At 45.4% G+C, this 20,914-nt stretch overlaps 1 protein-coding gene across 1 annotated transcript in view; it reads left to right on the forward strand.

The window, feature by feature from the left end:
- Positions 1-14,400, forward strand: part of LOC148501166 (nicotinamide N-methyltransferase-like) — a 23,231-nt gene extending 8,831 nt beyond the window's left edge. The window contains exons 2-6 of the mRNA XM_088450857.1: positions 597-798; positions 2,350-2,773; positions 6,147-6,315; positions 11,034-11,271; positions 14,250-14,400. Coding sequence (XP_088306983.1) covers positions 597-798; positions 2,350-2,773; positions 6,147-6,315; positions 11,034-11,271; positions 14,250-14,400 — 1,184 coding nt within the window. The remainder of the gene's footprint in view (positions 1-596; positions 799-2,349; positions 2,774-6,146; positions 6,316-11,033; positions 11,272-14,249) is intronic.
- Positions 14,401-20,914: the final 6,514 nt, after the last annotated feature.

Consider the following 20,914-nt stretch of genomic DNA (forward strand, 5'->3'; position numbering starts at 1 on the left):
TCTTGAGGATCGACCACAAATTCTCAATGGGATTAAGGTCTGGGGAGTTTCCTGGCCATGGACTCAAAATTTTTATGGTTTCTTCCCCAAGTTACTTAGTGATCACTTTTTCCTCATGATGGTGCTCCATCATGCTGGAAAAGGCATTGTTCATCACTAAATTTTTCTTGGATGGTTGGGAAGCAATCAATTATTATTCGGGAAGTTCTTCCCAACACTGTTGCAAAAGTTCCCATAAATGTGTGGCACCTGCACATTGCTTTGCTTTCATTCTTCTCTCAAGTTCATCCCAAAAAAGCTCAATGGAGTTACAGTTTGGAGACAGTGCTGGCCAATCAATGATTTGAAGCCTACCGTAGTTCTGTCATAGCCTGGTGCTTTGTTTTGGGACATATCTTGCTGTAGATGAACCCATCACCAACTAGGTGTGGACCAGAGGGCATTGCATGGCACTGAAAAAAGCGGAGGTAGCCGTTTTGGTTTTAAACAAGATGAAAACCAAATCACAGAGGCAAAATAAAACAAATGGGAAACTTATCGGTACCTAAAATAAAGGTCGATAATAAAATACTACAAGGGTGTGTCTCTATTTTTAGGTTGTGCTGCAGGAAAATCGCTTATCAGTTTTGGACCCATAATATTTCAACTCCTTCCCATCTGTGAATTCTTGGAAGAGATTACAGTCCTAGAATTCAGTGACCTTTGCATCAAGGAACTGGAAAAATGGAGGAATAAAGATACAGACGCCTATGACTGGACTCATGCCTTAGCAGTATTGGCAGAGTCAACTGGAAGCAGGTTTGGTGTCCTTTATTTGTTTACAACTTCTATTCTGACGCTTTGGGCATTAATGCAGTATACAGTATTACCACTGACAAAATATCATAAACAAAAAGAACACAATTTTTTTTTTATAAATTGTTAATATGTTAAATTAGAGCACGAGTTCTCAAACTCGGTCCTCAGTGCATGTTTTCTAGGTCTCCTCACAGAATCACAAGTTAAATAATTAGCTCCACCCGTGGACCTATTAAAATGTGTCAGTGAGTAATGAATACACCTGTGCTCCTGCAAGGAGTCCTGAGGACCAAGTTTGAACTGAATTAGAGTTTCAACTGAATTAGAGGACTAAATATATGAACAGCGGAATGGTGTGTACACACGTAGCGATATATATAAGCGATTTGAATGATAACGATATCATTATCATTCAAATCGGTCATTTAAATGGTTCCAACCAACTCACCATCGACCAGCGATGCCCGAGCACGTATGGACGATAGCTATATCGTCCATCGCCCGTGCATGCAGGTCAACTTGGTTGATATCGACCAGTTTACTATAGGGACTCACGATAGTTGATCGCGGGTCGTTATAGTCGTTGGCTTGTTGGTGGTGTGCTGGATGATCGATATCGATCATCCAGCACACCAGGGAGGGCGCAGGACGATCAGACAATGATATCGTTATCGTCTAATCGCTGCGTGTGTATGCAGCTTAAGGCTACAACATTGGATAGATTCCAGAACAGAGGGGGCAGGACCAGACAGACTGAAGGGTGGGATAGATCAGTCACAGACCGTCTTCCCTTCGCTGTACGTGCACCTCAGAATAGCATGAGACTTTAGCTACATACCCTCAACACTCCCATGAGACAGATCTCTTGCAAGTTACTGCAACATTGCCACCCAGCTGACGTCCACACAAGAGAGACTCAGAATCACCCGGAGCTATGCAAAGAAGCGTAAATACACTACTGCACACGTGCAGTCTGCTGATATTTGCTATATGAGGCCGCATACAGAGCTGCGTGCGACACAGAATTAAGCCCTTTATACGTTTAAATCAAAACGTCTCAAAATTAGCAAGAAGAAAAGCATTACGATTTCCGAGTACAGACTTTGCTATAAAAACCTGCCTGCAGAATGCTGCTGTTTGCTATTGTAGGAAAGTTTGAATAAGGCCAAAGCAAAAACATAAAGTATTACTTTGTGGAGCTTTTTTTTTTGGGACATTTTGATAATATTTTATAAAAAAAAATCATTAGAACTAGAAGGAAAAAATGTTTTCTGAAACAAACAAAACCAAGGTATAATTTGTGTGGGTACTGTATAAATAATTACCGATATTGATGGAATGTGATGATTTCAAAAAATGAAAACATAGGATCAGCACAGGGGTAAGAAAACCTTTAGCAGCAAAGCGGTTACAAATAGATTCAACTATATCAAATAAAAATATAGCATTGTGCAGTGATTTCGTATCAACTGTGATTTTATTTTGACTATACTCCTAATATTGGTCTCTTTAGTTACCTGTACAGGAAACATGCTTACGTCTGTTTTTCAGCGATGGATGGGAAGATAGAGAAGACTCGCTGAGAAGTAAGATTAAACATATTGGAAAATGTGACTTCAGCAAAGATAACCCCACAGATCCTCTAGTGCTGCCAAAAGTGGACTGCGTGATGAGCTTGTGGGTGCTGGACATGATTAGCGAGGACCAGGATACTTACTGCAGGAACTTAAAAAAAATATCTTCTTTAATTAAACTGGGAGGATATCTCTTACTGTACGGAGGCATCAACACGAGCTATGTCACTATGGGGGGGCACAAGTATCATTTCTTAACCTATGATGACGATGATTTAAAAGATGCCCTGAGTGATGAGGGATACATTATTGAACATTATCAGTACCTGGAGAAAGAACCGACTTGTCACCTTCTAGACCGGGTGACAACAGTTTTTGCCGTTGCCCGCAAAGTGAGAGAGGTTAGAACCGAAAGAGCTTAATATCTAATCTAGCGCCTCCTAGGTCCATGTCAGGGCGGATCGGGCACAAACTAAATTCAAAGTTTCTTCTTTCAAAGTCCTTTATTTCTTACATGTTTACTTACATCTATTTTTACTATGCCCTATTCACATGACTCTCTTATGTCAGTGACATTACATGCAAACTAGGAGGTAGGAGACACACTCAGCAGCAATCTAGTGGGCTATTAAGAAAAGTCGCTCCTGACACTGGGCCTGATTCCGAGATGTATGCAATGCCGATATTTCCGCTGATGGAATTGTTGCCTGCCATTGCACATGCGTGTAAGCGATTAAGCTCACACAGAGGATTCATTTGCAAAGTGAGTGCCAGGTAGTCAGCATTTGGGGGAGGTAACAGGGGTTGGGGGGTGACTAGGCAAAGGCAGGCGTGCCTGAACATTTAAACGCCATTTCATTGGTGTGCATAAATTAGTTATTGCGATTGCAGTAGCAGCATGAGAGCTCTCTGCGGGTCAGGAGAGACGCGGTGTTTGCGCAGGTCAGGTTTGCCGCATAGGCTCTGTGACATTGGACGCATGAGAAGGCAGCAGTGGGCGTCCCTATGCTCGGGTATACATTGGAAACATTAGCATATTTTCGCAGCTGTTACATGCAAAACCACAGATGTGATTACATTAGCGTACATTGCTGAGGGAATGGGTATGTAGTCCCGCCGCCAGAATCCCGCTCGTTAGAGATCCTGGCAGTGGCACGTAAGTATGTAACCCTACCCTTCTCCCCCTTAACCTTAACCCTCTCTTGGTGGTGCCTAACCCTAACTCTCCCCCCGGTGGTGCCTAGCCCTAAACCCCCTTCCCGCACCCTAAACCTAACCCTCCCCGGAGGTGTGGTGCCTAACCCTAAACCCATCTCCCCCTAGCATAACCCTAACCCTCTCCGTGGGGGAGTCCTAACCCTGTCCCCCTAGGGTTGCCTAAACCTAACCCCCCCCCCGCCCGCGCGTGGCTATGAGCTAACAGTGGCCGGCTTACCATTGTTCGGAAAGCCGAGTCGGGTTTTAGTCACTGGCATTTTCGCATACGGCTTCCTGGCTGTCGGTCTTTTAACTACATCCCCTCTGTATCAGGCCCACTGCTCATTTCGGGATGGGGATACTACATAAAAAAGGAATTTCAAAAGTTTTTTTTTTATTATCACAAAATTATATTTGTTACAACACAAATGTATTTTAATGCAAGTTTATGTAATTAAGGGCCTAATTCAGAGGTGGACGCAGTGCAGATATTTGCACATTTGAGCGATTATTTGCTGCTGTGCACGTGTGAAAAGTCCTGGGAACCCCCCACTGCGTATGGTACCACTGAGTGGTACCATTTCAGCTGGCAGCGGCATGGAGCATTCCTGGGTGGTGACTGGGAGGCGGCCTGAAGTGAACACAAAAAAATGGCATCTTATGGGAGTGTCACGGGCGTGTCAGTGATCGTAGCTGCATTCCCATATGAAGATCCACAGCCACAGAGCCATGTTGAGAGGGATTTAAGAAGGAATCACTGAGCATCCCATAAGCCGACGCAAGTGTGGATGGTGCATATGATGGGGCGCATATAGTGGATTGTTACAACTGACGGCGGAGTTGCATTGTCTACGGGCATTATTAGTGAGCGTCTCAGAGCTTGCACGGTCCATCGCACGCTAGTACACAAGGGGGAGGCTGACACTAGTATTTACTTATTTGCTTAAATCTAACAAACAGATGGAAGCCGCGTGTGCATTAGGGTCCACCCCTGGATCAGGCCCTACATTAGGCACTACTATAGCTAGGCATCATTATACATTGCATTACAGTAACGTTTTAAACTGTTTGAATTCTGTTAACTTGTTCTCTATCCATACAAGTCAATAAGAATAAGTATTACTATTACCATCCATGTGCAATAGCCTCATTTAATAAATGATTATAGCAACCATAAATTGCTTCCTGTATTTGTGAAAATACAGTATTTATCCAGCTATGAAAAAATTATAAATAGCACACGTAATGCTATTATGTTGTTATCAAAGAACTGAACTAAACAACAGGTCTCCCCTGGTTAGTTTACCACATCCCACTGTTTAAATCCAGGGAGAGAACTCTTGTTCCGGTATTGGGAAAGTCCCACAAGTCGGGTGAATATGATGGAGGGTCTGGTACAGTACTTGTTGCAGAGACAGACTATCTGCGTTGCCGTAGCCCTTGCAATGAGAAATAACAAAATTGTATGTTTGCAAGACCAGGCTCCACCCTCAGCAACTTACCATTGTTCCCCCGCAGTCCACTGTAGGCAGCCTAAATGACTGGAACTACCGGGACTGGGGGACATACAGGGAATTTTAATAAGGTCTGCAGCACTGCAGCTCTCTTCTGTATTGCCAAACCCACCCCTGGCTCTTCCAGGAACTCACACAATTGTGCTGGACAACCTGTGGATGGAGTCCCTTTGTTAGTCGCTAGTCAACATGATCCTGCTTCCTCATAATTGGACTCCTCATTTTCAGTGCAAAAATTGTCTAAGTCCCATTGGATTAGCTTCCCAATCAGAATGGCTAGGACACCCACTGCTGTGCTCTATATACCTCACAGATTGCACATTTCACATACAGTAAATGAGCAGTGGCACCACTAGGGGGGTGCACACCGCACCGGCTGTCATCCTCTGAGTATGCAAGACCAAAATGCCAGCTCCTCCTGATTGACCTGGAGCCGAGCTCTGCACTGTGAGGTTATGGTGCAGCGCCTGGCTCATGATCACTGAGGAGGAGCCAGCAGTGCGGGGAGTCTCTGGTGGCAGCCCGGCATCTCTGGGAGTGAGGCCACGCTCCTTCCCCATTCGCCCCCCCCAGTCTGAATGTGCATCTATGGGTTTTATTTGTCGCGCTGGGTGTCATCTACCCCAGTGATGCCACTGTAAATGAGCCTTCTTGGTCGCCTATATGAGATCTCAGCCTGGCTTGTCAGCTTGCTCGTTATGATTTTGTATTAATTTCTTTTTTCAGTGAGTGATCTCCCTGCCTGCCACCAAATTACCACTTCTGAAAGCAGGACGTCTGCCAGTCATCTAAGAAGATCCCCAAAATAACATTTGATGACCGCTCAAAACAGAATTGTTGTAAATCTTGTAAGAAATATTCGATGTCCCATATACCACCTGCACTAGCAGTACTAGCAAACAACAAATCATTTACAGACAAGCTAGATTGTGGCTCATTTATAGTTGAATACTGTATACAGTACATAAATTTGTTTGGTTGAGATATATACGTTTCTGTACACCATGAATGTATACGCATTTGTCTGTGTAAAGATTTTCAAGTTAATTTGATTTGGATTTAGAGAAGCAAAGAGGGGCTGGGAAAGAACCTGGAGATCACCCAAGTAAAACTCTGTTATTACCACTCTCTTGGGCTTTCCTGTTGGCCACCTACCTTCCTACTTGCAGCCAGTTACAGAAACTGCCATTGTCATCCAGGACTCAGATCCCCACAGATGAAGGAGGCCGTAGGTGTGACCTTGTGGCTGTAGGTGTGACCTGATATTTAAAAGGGCAGTGCTTTTACTGGCCGTGTTTTACTAGTATACAAACCCCGATATGTCTCTTAATACCCCCTGCCTTTAGAATGTAAGCTTCCATGGTCAAGGTCTCTTACGCCTCACATCTGTCCTTTCTCTGTCTTCCTTGTGTCCCTGTCATGTGTTATGATGAATTGGCTCTGTATGCATTTTGGTCAAGCTGCATCCTTTTGTTTTATTCTGTATCACTTTTATGTTAACATCTGTTTTACCTGTCTTTTATGTCTTATGCTGAATTCTGCTGTCTGCCATGTGATTTGTTTGAAAATGAATCTATATTTTTATTCTGCCTGTCTGTAATTATCATGCTTCTCATTTTATTGCTTGTGCAACCTGTTACCTACTACTACTAATGCTCTAAATTAATAATATATATATTAAAATATCTCAGTAAATATTGTAGGTTAAGTACATTTATTGAGTATTTTTTCCTGTATGTTTCAATGTGATATTTGTCACAAATGCATACATAGTAAGACTCTGCTGACATCTTGTGGGCAAAAGAGAAATTGTAAAGATATATAAAAAGTACAATCTATCTATATATACAATAAAATAAAGTCCCTGGTAGGTATCCATCTGTTTGTTCGAGTTGACTTTGAGAACCACTGGATGGATTTTGATGCAGCTGTCACTAGTCTATTCTATAGAGCATGTGTGGAGGAAGGTTTAGGTGTATGAAACATTAATGTATGACAAAAGGGAGCCGAGCAGTGACTATTTTGGTGAAGCAAGTCAAAACGGACGTTCGAGAACTTTCTTGGCTTACGCTGCCTAAACCATTAGATATATCACAATGATGGACTTGATTTTATACCATGTAGAGTTGGATACTTATTATCTGGTTTCTCCAGAAAAAAGTGATGTAAGCCCTGTTTACTGATACAAAATGTTAGGTTTTCCCTTTATTTCATTTGTGTGAAATTTTATTATTTAATTTCAAACGAGTCCAATTCCCGGTAGGAGTCTGCTTTGGCCAGACAATAAAGGAAACACAATGACAGACACTTAACGTTGCCTGAGTTTACCTAAGTGGAGACTGTTTTTCTCATGGACAACTTTTCGTGGCCCTTTGAGTGTCATGTACAAACTAAATCTGTTCATGTTGACGTCAGGAGGAAAAACTACTAATGTCGTCTACAAGGCAATCTTATAAGGGTATGTAGTCAGGAAGCCGAAGGTCGAAATGTCGATTAATGACTATCATATCCCGACAAGGGACTAATGATAGGCATCGAAATCCCGACGCCTATCATTATCCCGACGCCCGACATACCAAATTAAGGTAAGCCAGGTGGCCGGTGCGGACAGCTGCGGGGGGGGGTTATGGGCTCCTGGGGGGGACTTAGGGTTAGACCCCCTGCCGAGAGGGTTAGGGTCAGCCTAGGGGGAGGGGGTCAGGCACCCCTAGGGGGAGGTTAGGGCTAGGCACCCCCCCGGGAGGGTTAGGTTTAGGCTGCGGGGATGGGGGGTTAGGTTTAGGCCCTTATGGGGGGGTTGGGGTTAGGCACTAGAGGGAGAGGTTAGGGTTAGGCACCCCTAAGGGAGGATTAGGGGGGGAGAGGGTTAGGTTTAGGGACACAGGGAGGGGGATTAGGTTTAGGCACTTACGGGAGGAGGTTAGGGTTGGGCATTAGGGGGGGAGGTTAGGGTTAGGCACCACTAAGGGAGGGTTAGTGTAAAGGGGGGGTTAGAAATAGTACAAATACTTACCCTGTCGGGATCTCATTGTGCTGGTCCTCCGGCATCGGGATTTGAACCGCCGGACTTAGGGCCTGATTCAGAGCTGGACGCTATTTGCGCTCGCTCGTTCAGAAAAAGGGGCCGGCTATTTAAATTGAGCGTTCGCTCTTTGCGGTCTGTTGACGCCTCTATGTCTGAGCGAGCGAACGAAACATGCGCTCGCTATTTTGTAAAGACGCCCCCTGGCCGCTCGCATCCTACGTCATCTCCGCTATTTATTAGATTAATCGAGTACATCGAAAGGCGTCTGAACTGCTCGCAGTGCTTGTGGTTGGATTTTCCTACCACAATCATGCTAACAGTTCAGGCTAAGAAACAACCAAGTGACGTGGTCAATGACGCTGCTTTGTTAATTATGCACACCCTTAAAATGCCCGTTTTGACCATTTGGCACGCCTGCGTTCGGATCTCCACTCCCCGTTTTCAAGCACCTTCCCCTGTTGCCACCCACAAACGCCTCATCCTGTCACTCAAGTTAGCAGGCACTCGCTATTTTGCGAGCGCTCGATTTCCGACCACAATGACTGGTTGGCACATGCGCATTACGACCCATACGTCAGGGCAGGTCGCTGGTCTCTGATAATTGAAGATCTGTGCAGGAGCTTCACTACACAGGTGCAGATCAGGTCCAGCAACGATGGTCGCAGTGCCTCAAAAGCCATGATCGACATGCTGCTGGCATTTGGTGGTGGCAACAGCGAGAGTTCCAGAAAAAGGGGGCGTGTTGGTCCCATATATTGGGTGTGCCGAAGTCAGTGGCTGCATCCTTGGATGCAGCTTCGCTGGCCTTGGCAGTGTGATTTTGTCAGACACCCTGAGTAACCTAAGGGGTTAGTTACTCAGATGTCCCATGGTCATGCAGTTGATCCAATGCTGCATGTTCAGATGCAGCAGCAGATCACAAATTCCGGCAGTGGGCATCTTTTTACTTGTGGCGCCTACTGCACCTTTTGCACCATTTTGCACAGCGGCTGGGTACAACGATACAGCGGCTGCAGAATTAGCGAATAACCCTGACTGAGGCCCAATGTCAACACTTAATAGAATGAAGTACTCATACCCCCGAATGCAGGAATAATTTTTACGTATTCAGGAATCTTACATTAGGATGCAGGAGTCACAAAATAATGCACTAAGGGATTTAAAAATCAGCGTACTGGTCATTGGAAGCCAACTATTATCAAGAATACCAGGAACAGTGGCTATTTCTTCTACAGCCTGCACACCACGCACTACCTAATCACTAACACCACCACCACCACCACCCAGGTATGGTCTACACACAGGAGGTAGAACTGCATGCACTTTAAACAAACAACTATCTGCCTTTCTTTGTTGCTATGTGTACATTGCTGATTTTATAACATGTAATGCTTGTGAATTGATGCTCGAGTCATCCCAAATTTGAAACAAAATGATTTCTTAATTATGCCTCATTTTTTACATATAGCTCATTAGGTTAAGTATGTATGACATGTAACACATTATTACAATATATTACAAACAACAATGGAATTTTGTATAGGGTAGTATATTTATAGTGTGTCAGGACTGCGACTATTTCAGTACATAAAGACAGACTAAATTTGCCAAAGTTCCTTTGTGGTCGTTGGAGGAGCTATCCTGCATGCTGGCATGCTTCTCATTCAGGGGATAGAGTGTTTAAGTGATAATTTGTTTCTCAGGTGTCGTCAGGTTGTGGGATTCCTAGATTGTTCATTATTTCAAACCTGATTCCATTTGGGTCACATGTTCTGAAACTTCCTATAGATCACAGACCTCTAGTATAAAGCCTGTCACTAACTGTGTTTCAGTGTCTGTGCAATGTTGCTTTCAGGTCTTTTCTTGGACTCCTGCCAGATCCCCACTGTGCCTGTGGATTGCTGTGGACTTTGTTATATTCCAGATGAACTTCTGATGCCAGTTACCCGCTGCACTACAGAGCCCAGCATTCCTATTGCCTAAGTATTGCTTACTGCTCCATCACTGTGGTTTCACCATTTTGCTGCACTATTTACTTTGCCTGTTGTCTTTCCGTTCCTGTGGATATTGAACTCATCCTTGTTACAGTTGTCAACTGCACCATTACAGTGTCATCTCTGCATCACGGGGCTCAACCCCGCTCCGAACCCTAGCCATGCCGCAGGGCTCAACCCTGTTCCGGAATCTCCTCACACCACAGGGCTCAACCCTGCTACAACCTTCTCCGCATCACGGGGCTCAACCCTGCTCCGAACTCTAGCCACGTCGCAGGCTCAACCCAGTTCTGGAATCTCATCGCCTTACAGGGCTTAACCCTGCTCCGACTTCACTATACCACAAGGCTCAAGTTTACTTCATCTTCACTTCAACCTTAGGGCTCGGCCCTGTCCCGGAACTATATTATTCTGCAGGGCTCGCTCTGCACCGGATTTCCATTACTACAGGGTTCTACCCTGGCAAAGGTCCTCAATCCCATCCTGAGGTGTTTGCCTCATACTGTACTCGGGGTTCCCTAGCACGTTAGTTCTTATATGTTAAAGACTGCATATATATATTTGGGGATTCTCTCCTCTACATATTATTGCATATGTGAACCTCTGTGCTGTTTGAGACTTTATATGAGACCTTGCTGATTATAATTATTTTGTGAATAAATTCTATTTTACTTTTATCCTGTGCCACTGAGGTTCATGGAAAGGTCATTCCTAAGACCACCCCAGTTTATTGTGCCTAGTAAACCTGCCTCTCTCCAGGAGTCTCAAGTGTCGGCAGCCGTGACAAGTAGTGTCTGTAGTGCTAGAGTACAGTAAGGTGAAACACTGCAAATAGTTTCCAACCCGCAATAGCATACAGTACAATTCCATAATACACTATTAGGGGGGTTATGATTTTTAAAAGTTTTCTTATACTTCCCCCTCTTTTTAGACTACATTGCAGGGGGCGTACCCACAATGATGCGATTCAGCATCAATCGCGTCTTCAACCCGCCCGGAACGACCACTTCACTCAAGAAGTGGGCGGCACCGGGTGGCTGCGAGGGGGTTCTGGGAGATTCGCCACATTTCTGGTCAACCAGTAGAGCCTCCCAAAATTTGGGAGACTCACGGCCATTCCGGGAGGGAGGGAAAGTATGGAGTATAGCTGAGTGTGAAATGGAAAAAAGGTACGTAGGGTGCAAATGTTGCATTAATTCAGGTTGCACACTTAAGTTAGCTGGCTTGTTCTGGAGTGAGAGTTTCAGGCTCACACTCGCTGGACCATCTTAGGGATATATTTACTAAAGTGCGGGTTTTTAGAAGTGGAGGTGTTGGCCATAGCAACCAATCAGATTCAAGCTATTATCTTCAATTACGTACAGTACTAGATAAATGTTAGATAGAATCTGATTGGTGCTATGGGCAACATCTCCACTTCTAAAAACCTGCACCTTAGTAAATATACCCCTTACAGTTCAATACGTGATAATGCTTGCTATTCACAAGAAATTGTCCATATAATGTAGATGTCCTGCAGCAGTGTTTATACACTGTATCTTGTATCACATGTTCGGCGATGTTTTATGTAGTAAGTCTTATGCCCTTTTTTTTGTTTTGTTTGCACTACTTCTGCTTATGTACTTTGTAAGCCACAGTGAAACCCTTGTGGCGCCATATAAATAAAGGATCATAATAACTTTGCATGTGTTTCCATGGAGTCTTTTCTCGTGTTCCTAATGTCAACTCTCGCTTCATCCAGTTTATATGTAAATGCAAAAGACAGCAAATATGGCATATTATTTCTCAATATGATAAAATCCCTCCAGTGATCACACAATTTCCACACCATACAGTATGTATACTATGTAGAGAAAAGTGATTGCACACCTTCGTGCGAAATGCATACTATTGCACACGAGTTCCAAATGTTTTTATCAGGACGACAATGTCACCTGTCATGTATCCATGGCGGCACTGGACTGGTATATAGATAATTCGGTAACCCGGATGGACTGGCCAGCTCAGAGTCCAGATCTTAACCCCACTGAGAACCTCAGGGACGAATTGGAGTGACGGGTGTGTTCTAGGCCGCCTCGACCTTCCTTAGTGTCACAGTTGGTCACTGCACGTGGTGGTCCTACACAGTACTGACATCAATAAACCTTGTTGATCTATTTGTGTCAGTGTCCAATCACTTTTATAAAAAAACAAGGACTCAGCGCTTACACTCCAGTAAGCGCAATAAAGAATGATGTGTTTAAAAAGTGTACTAAGCATAATTAGCTAGCAGTGAGATGTATAAAAATTAAACATTTATTAGCCAATACTAGTACATATGAATATTTATGGATGATTTCCATAAATATTTTCCCTATATCAAGACTCTCTGGATATCCAGCCACATTTATCTGTTGCAGCACTAGCTCACAGGAGCATGAACTTACTTTGTATCAAAGTTTAACACAAGGCTACTTATGATCTACATTTCTCTGTATTATTTGTAACAAGGAGCACAGTGTTCAGGTATACCAATAATTGGGGTACACTCATGTCCAATTATTGGTTTACTGTTTGCGTTTATGTATTTTTTGAATGTTATTATTTTTCTTTTATTGTCTAGATTATTGTTTTTATGTACTAGTATTGGCTAATAAATGTTTCATTTTTATACATCTCATTGCTAGCTAATTACCCTTAGTACACTTTTTAAACACATATAATTCTTTATTGAGCTTACTGGAGTGTAAGCGCTGAGTCCTTGTTTTTTTTCTATATTTATTATTTTTGCAAATATACACAGAGTTTGCAACTTGGCTGCATTACTCCAGTATCTTATTTATATTTATATCTATTATTAATAGTTTAACACTAATTGGTACATGCGCCAGTATTCTGGTGGTTCTATGTCCAATCACTTTTGCCTACATAGTGTGGGAATTAAGGCTCTGATTCAGAGCCAGACGCTCTGACAGAGCACTCGCTCTGAATCAGGGCCGGCCTTGTTTTTTAGAGCGGCCTCCTGGCCGCTCGCATAGCTGTGGGTGACCACCCACAGCTATAGCGAGCGGCCAGGAAGATGGTCGCGATGGTCAAGACCATCCTTTTCAAAAACTCATCCAGATCCATCCTCACAGTTGTACCCTGGGAATCGGTATGAAATGCTGGCAGTCGGGATGCCTCCTGTCAAAACATACCGACAGCGGCATCCTGATGGTTGGTTTGCCGACAGGGGTCGGGTAAGTATACCTACTCTCCCCCTTCTCCCTCTAACCCTCCCTTCTTGTAGCCTAATCTTCCCACCCCGCACCCTAACCCTCCCTGTTAGTGCCTAAACCTAAGTCTACCCCTTCGTGCCTAAATCTAACCCTCCCCCCTTAGTGCCTAACCCTAACCCCCCCACCCTCGGTAGTGCCTAACCCTAACCCCCCCCCATAAAAACTTATCGCTCACCCCCTTATGCTACCTAAACCTAACACTCCCTCCCCGCAGCTACAAACTAACACGCCCCCAGCTTACCTCATTCGGGCTGGCATCTTGTCTGTATTACGGCGTCTGGATTAAAATAGGTATCGGTATTTCGACGCCTATTTTAAGTCCCATGTCGGGCTTCTACCGTTTGGATTCAGACGGGCAGCAAGCCATCTGCCGGTCTGGTAACTGCATCCTGTACCCTGAATACCAGAGATTTAGAAATGGACACAAGTGGATAGCCGATCTGGTGCATTTATCCTTTTAAAAGCACATTCATTTAAAACAACTGTTGCACTTACAATAAAAAAATTGCACCAAACATAAATAAAAGTGATCTATCCACAAGTGAAAGTATTTTGTTCTCTCTGCGCTGAGCAGCGCTTGTCCACCTTCTCCCATGTTATGGGTCTTCTTGCGGACAGCCCCTTGATCATTGGTGATTCCCCTCTCTTCTAAGACATGATGGGGCTGACTTCTCCCTCTGTATAACATTAATTACAGCCTTGTGGCTTATGGCCACACTGCCACCATAACTTTGGGGTCACTCCCTGGAATGTAAGTTCTCATGTGACCAGCAGCAGAGCAGGCCTGGACACATTCGCGCCCGCCTCTTTCTCTGCCAAGAAGTGGTGACATCACTAGTCTGAGTCAAGGTCATCTCCTCCCCTCTGAGGCCCCCTCTCTCCTTCACTAGCCTACATCACCGTCTTCAGGAGAAAAGTATTGAAAGCCTGAAGAAGCTGCCCCATGTGACGGAGAAACGCATTGAGGATACGTGCAACCATAGTTTTCTATACAGCCACAGTTCCAGCAACGTGCTCAACAGTCCATCCACTACACTGTGATATAAGCCGCATCTCTGGTCTCGCTGTAAGCGGGTAAGAACTCCTATTTGAGAGCATGTTCCTGCGCAGGCAATTAGGACCAAGGCCACGGTCTCCACAGTTCCACACGGGTGAGCTCACGCTATCCTGAATTACTAACTTTAATCGCTCCAGGACCAGCTTGCATTAGTCACCGGTGGAATCAGCCTCATTACCACTGGAATAACATTGTATTTCACACTTGCCTCATTCAGTAACTTTGGATCACTGCTAGACATATTGGAGACTGATACTATTTCCACTCAGTGAGGCATATTCAATGTGGCTGCAAAATCTAACGCGGCTATCTTAGATCTTTTAAAGAGGAAAAAAAAAAGAATCGAATTTATTTCATACCCGATACAGCACAATTTTAGGACTGATACAGGAGATGGGACGTTTGTAATAAAATCAAGGAAGTAGCAACATATTTACCTAGTCCCCAGTGTGTATATATATCTATATCTCATAAACGGAAAAACAGCAGCACTCGCAGGACTTATATAAATGAGACTCACGACTCCAATGGGTCAATGTTCAGCCTTTCAGTCAGGACGACTTTTATCAAGAACGTTTATGTATTTTGGCATTTTGACCATTAGAGGGCACCCAGGCAAGTATCCCTTTATTGTGGAGTGCCGGCATTATTTCACTACATATATATCTCTGTATAGCTTTATATCACACTCACCCCTCCTCAGAGAAGAATGCAGGACCAGCACTCAGGATAATCAGCAAAGAGAGTAGATTTATTAAAGTTTCACCACGAACAAAGGGCTTGATTCACTACGGATCGCAACTGCTAAAGCGTACGCAGACGGTCGATTGTTGTGTACTGTGCATGCATCGCAGTGAGCGGAGGTATCATTGCGATCACAGAGAGCCATCGCAGAGCTATAGAGAGGCAGTAAGCATTTGGGGGGGGTGACAGGTGGACGGTGAAACGCAGGCGTGTCTGTCCGTTTGAACACTGTTACTTGGGCGTGCATAAACTAGCCACTGCGACGATACTCACTGTATGCAGAGTAGGGGTGAGCGGGTTCGGATTTCTGAAATCCGAACCCCCCCGATCCGAGTCCGATCCGAGTCAGGCTCGACTTTTCCCGCCTGACTCGGATCTGACATCGAGGCAAAACGTCATCATCCCGCCTTCCGAGTCTCGCGGGTTTTGGATCCTATATAAGGTACCCGCGTCGGCGCCATTTTCTCACTCGGCTGTGGACAGTGAAGAGGGAGGGTGGGAGTTAGTGCTGTGTAGTGTAGTGTAGTGCTGCTGTTGTCCACTACTTCAAAGTCCATAGGGGCTGGCTGTGTTGTGCTGTGCTGCTGTTGTTAATAGGGGCTGTGTCCACTACTTCAAAGTCCATAGGGGCTGGCTGGACTGTGTTGTGCAGTCAGTTCTCCATAGGGGCTGTGTCCACTCCAAAGTCCTGTGCAGTGTCCCAGTCCTAAAGGGGTGCTGTAGTGTTGTCCAGGGGGTGCTCTGTCCATCAGGGGTGCTCCCCCCAAGTGCTAAAAAAATAATATATTTTCTGTGTTTGTGAATTGTGTGCGCAGTAGCCGCACGTGCATCAACAAAGTAGTGCCAAGCGTGCGCCTGTGTCATAAGTAAAGGGCCGGCTGGCTTGACCGTTAAAGGGTGCTGTAACCCCCGAAAGTACACTCCAGTCCAAACCAAAAAAAAATTATTTTCTGTGTTTGTGAATTGTGTGCGCAGTAGCCGCACGTGCATCAACAAAGTAGTGCCAAGCGTGCGCCTGTGTCATAAGTAAAGGGCCGGCTGGCTTGATCGTTAAGGGTGCTGTAACCCCCGAAAGTACACTCCAGTCCAAACCAAAAAAAAAATTATTTTCTGTGTTTGTGAATTGTGTGCGCAGTAGCCGCACGTGCATCAACAAAGTAGTGCCAAACGTGCGCCTGTGTCATAAGTAAAGGGCCGGCTGGCTTGACCGTTAAGGGTGCTGTAACCCCCGAAAGTACACTCCAGTCCAAACCTAAAAAAAAATTATTTTCTGTGTTTGTGAATTGTGTGCGCAGTAGCCGCATGTGCATCAACAAAGTAGTGCCAAGCGTGCGCCTGTGTCATAAGTAAAGGGCCAGCTGGCTTGACCGTTAAAGGGTGCTGTAACCCCCGAAAGTACACTCCAGTCCAAACCAAAAAAAAATTATTTTCTGTGTTTGTGAATTGTGTGCGCAGTAGCCGCACGTGCATCAACAAAGTAGTGCCAAGCGTGCGCCTGTGTCATAAGTAAAGGGCCGGCTGGCTTGACCGTTAAGGGTGCTGTAACCCCTGAAAGTACACTCCAGTCCAAACCTAAAAAAAAATTATTTTCTGTGTTTGTGAATTGTGTGCGCAGTAGCCGCACGTGCATCAACAAAGTAGTGCCAAGCGTGCGCCTGTGTCATAAGTAAAGGGCCGGCTGGCTTGACCGTTAAGGGTGCTGTAACCCCCGAAAGTACACTCCAGTCCAAACCAAAAAAAAAATTATTTTCTGTGTTTGTGAATTGTGTGCGCAGTAGCCGCACGTGCATCAACAAAGTAGTGCCAAGCGTGCGCCTGTGTCATAAGTAAAGGGCCGGCTGGCTTGACCGTTAAGGGTGCTGTAACCCCCGAAAGTACACTCCAGTCCAAACCTAAAAAAAAATTATTTTCTGTGTTTGTGAATTGTGTGCGCAGTAGCCGCACGTGCATCAACAAAGTAGTGCCAAGCGTGCGCCTGTGTCATAAGTAAAGGGCCGGCTGGCTTGACCGTTAAAGGGTGCTGTAACCTCCGAAAGTACACTCCAGTCCAAACCAAAAAAAAATTATTTTCTGTGTTTGTGAATTGTGTGCGCAGTAGCCGCACGTGCATCAACAAAGTAGTGCCAAGCGTGCGCCTGTGTCATAAGTAAAGGGCCGGCTGGCTTGACCGTTAAGGGTGCTGTAACCCCCGAAAGTACACTCCAGTCCAAACCTAAAAAAAAATTATTTTCTGTGTTTGTGAATTGTGTGCGCAGTAGCCGCACGTGCATCAACAAAGTAGTGCCAAGAGTGCGCCTGTGTCATAAGTAAAGGGCCGGCTGGCTTGACCGTTAAAGGGTGCTGTAACCCCCGAAAGTACACTCCAGTCCAAACCAAAAAAAAATTATTTTCTGTGTTTGTGAATTGTGTGCGCAGTAGCCGCACGTGCATCAACAAAGTAGTGCCAAGCGTGCGCCTGTGTCATAAGTAAAGGGCCGGCTGGCTTGACCGTTAAAGGGTGCTGTAACCCCCGAAAGTACACTCCAGTCCAAACCAAAAAAAAATTATATTCTGTGTTTGTGAATTGTGTGCGCAGTAGCCGCACGTGCATCAACAAAGTAGTGCCAAGCGTGCGCCTGTGTCATAAGTAAAGGGCCGGCTGGCTTGACCGTTAAAGGGTGCTGTAACCCCCGAAAGTACACTCCAGTCCAAACCAAAAAAAAATTATTTTCTGTGTTTGTGAATTGTGTGCGCAGTAGCCGCACGTGCATCAACAAAGTAGTGCCAAGCGTGCGCCTGTGTCATAAGTAAAGGGCCGGCTGGCTTGACCGTTAAAGGGTGCTGTAACCCCCGAAAGTACACTCCAGTCCAAACCAAAAAAAAAATTATTTTCTGTGTTTGTGAATTGTGTGCGCAGTAGCCGCACGTGCATCAACAAAGTAGTGCCAAGCGTGCGCCTGTGTCATAAGTAAAGGGCCGGCTGGCTTGACCGTTAAGGGTGCTGTAACCCCCGAAAGTACACTCCAGTCCAAACCTAAAAAAAAATTATTTTCTGTGTTTGTGAATTGTGTGCGCAGTAGCCGCACGTGCATCAACAAAGTAGTGCCAAGCGTGCGCCTGTGTCATAAGTAAAGGGCCGGCTGGCTTGACCGTTAAAGGGTGCTGTAACCCCCGAAAGTACACTCCAGTCCAAACCAAAAAAAAATTATTTTCTGTGTTTGTGAATTGTGTGCGCAGTAGCCGCACGTGCATCAACAAAGTAGTGCCAAGCGTGCGCCTGTGTCATAAGTAAAGGGCCGGCTGGCTTGACCGTTAAAGGGTGCTGTAACCCCCGAAAGTACACTCCAGTCCAAACCAAAAAAAAATTATTTTCTGTGTTTGTGAATTGTGTGCGCAGTAGCCGCACGTGCATCAACAAAGTAGTGCCAAGCGTGCGCCTGTGTCATAAGTAAAGGGCCGGCTGGCTTGACCGTTAAAGGGTGCTGTAACCCCCAAAGTACACTCCAGTCCAAACCAAAAAAAAATTATTTTCTGTGTTTGTGAATTGTGTGCGCAGTAGCCGCACGTGCATCAACAAAGTAGTGCCAAGAGTGCGCCTGTGTCATAAGTAAAGGGCCGGCTGGCTTGACCGTTAAAGGGTGCTGTAACCCACAAAGTACACTCCAGTCCAAACCAAAAAAAAAATTATTTTCTGTGTTTAGCCGCACGTATATATCAAATCGATATAACATAAATGGAGGACCAAACTTTCTCCGATAAAAATAAAATAGAGAAAGATCAAGAACCACTTCCTCCTAGTGCTGAAGCTGCTGCCACTAGTCATGACATAGACGATAACATGCCATCAACGTCGTCTGCCAAGGCCGATGCCCAATGTCATAGTAGAGGGCACATACAATCCCAAATGGCAAAGTTCAGGAAAATGACCTTGAAAAAGACATTTAAATCAGCTGAAGAGAAACGTAAACTTGCCAATATGCCATTTACGACACGGAGTGGCAAGGAACGGCTAAGGTCGATCCCTAGTATGTTCATGACTAGTGGTTCAGCTTCACATGACGATGGAAGCACTCCTCCCACTAAAAAAATCAAAAGAGTTAAGCTGGCAAAAGCACAGCGAAGAACTGTGCTTTCTAAGAAGATATCACAAATCCCCAAGGAGAGTCCAAGTGTGGTGGTGGTTGCGATGCCTGACCTTCCCAGCACTGGACGGGAAGAGGTGGCTCTTTCCACCATTTGCACGCCCCCTGCAAGTGCTGAAAGGAGCACCCACAGTCCACTTGCTGATATGCAAATTGAAGATGTCACTGTTGAAGTACAACAGGATGAGGATACTGGTGTAGCTGGCGCTGAGGAGGAAGTTGGCGAGGAGGATTCTGATGGTGATGTGGTTTGTTTAAATCAGGCTCCGGGGGAGACAGTTGTTGTCCGTGGGATGAAAAAGCCCATCACGGTCATGCCTGGGCAGAAGACCAAACATTCCACCTCTTTGGTCTGGCAATATTTCTATCCAAATCCGGACAACAACTGTCTTGCCATATGTACCATATGTAAAGGTGAAATAAGTAGGGGTAGGGACGTCAACCACCTAGGAACATCCTCCCTTATACGGCACCTGCAGCGCGTTCATAAAAAGTTACTGTCAAGTTCAGAAACTTTGGCTCAGACCGTAAGCAGTCCAGGGACACCTAAATCCCGTTGTCCTGTTGTATCCAAGCGCCTGCAAACCACACCGTCAACTCCCTCCTCGTCAATTTCCTCCTTAGTCAGGATCGGAAGTAGTCCTGCAGGCCATATCACTGGCATGACTGACTCTCCTATCCGGGATTCCTCCGGAGGATCCTGCATTGCTACGCCTACTGCTGCCGCTGCTGCTGTTGCTGCTGCTGCTGGGAGTCGTTCATCATCCCAGAGAGGAAGTAGGAACACCACTACTTTTACTAAACAATTGACCCTCCAACAGTCCTTAGCGAGGAGGATGAAGTACGACAGCAGTCATCCTGAAGCAAAACGTATAACTGAGGCCTTGACTGCTATGTTGGTGTTAGACGTGCGTCCGGTATCCGCCATTAGTGCAGTGGGATTTAGACAATTGATGGAGGTAGTGTGTCCCCGGTTCCAAATCCCGTCTAGATTCCACTTCACTAGGCAGGCGATACCGAGACTGTACAGAAACGTCAGAAAAAGTGTCCTCAGTGTCCTGAAAAATGCCGTTGTACACAATGTCCACTTAACCACGGACATGTGGACAAGTGGAACAGGGCAGACTAAGGACTATATGACTGTGACAGCCCACTGGGTAGATGTATCACCTTACGCAGCAACAGCAGCAGCGTCACCAGTAGCAGCATCTCAGAAACGCCAGCTCGTTACAAGGCAGGCTACGCTGTGTATCACCGGTTTCAGTAAGAGGCACACCGCCGACAACCTCTTAGAGAAACTGAGGGAAATCATCGCCCAGTGGCTTACCCCACTTAGACTCTCCTGGGGATTTGTGATATCTGACAACGCCACCAATATTGTGCGGGCATTACATCTGGGCAAATTCCAGCACGTCCCATGTTTTGCTCACACAATAAACTTGGTGGTGCAGAATTTTCTGAAAAGCGACAGGGGCGTGCAGGAGACGCTTTGGGTGGCCCGAAAAATTTCTGGCCACTTTCGCCATTCAGCGACTGCGTGCCGAAGACTGGAGCGCCAGCAAACACTCTTGAACCTGCCCCGCCATCACCTGAAGCAAGAGGTTGTGACGCGGTGGAACTCAACCCTCTATAT

This window comes from Taudactylus pleione, unplaced genomic scaffold, assembly GCF_031769625.1.
Source record: "Taudactylus pleione unplaced genomic scaffold, aTauple2 ptg000531l, whole genome shotgun sequence".
NCBI classification, from domain to species: domain Eukaryota; kingdom Metazoa; phylum Chordata; class Amphibia; order Anura; family Myobatrachidae; genus Taudactylus; species Taudactylus pleione.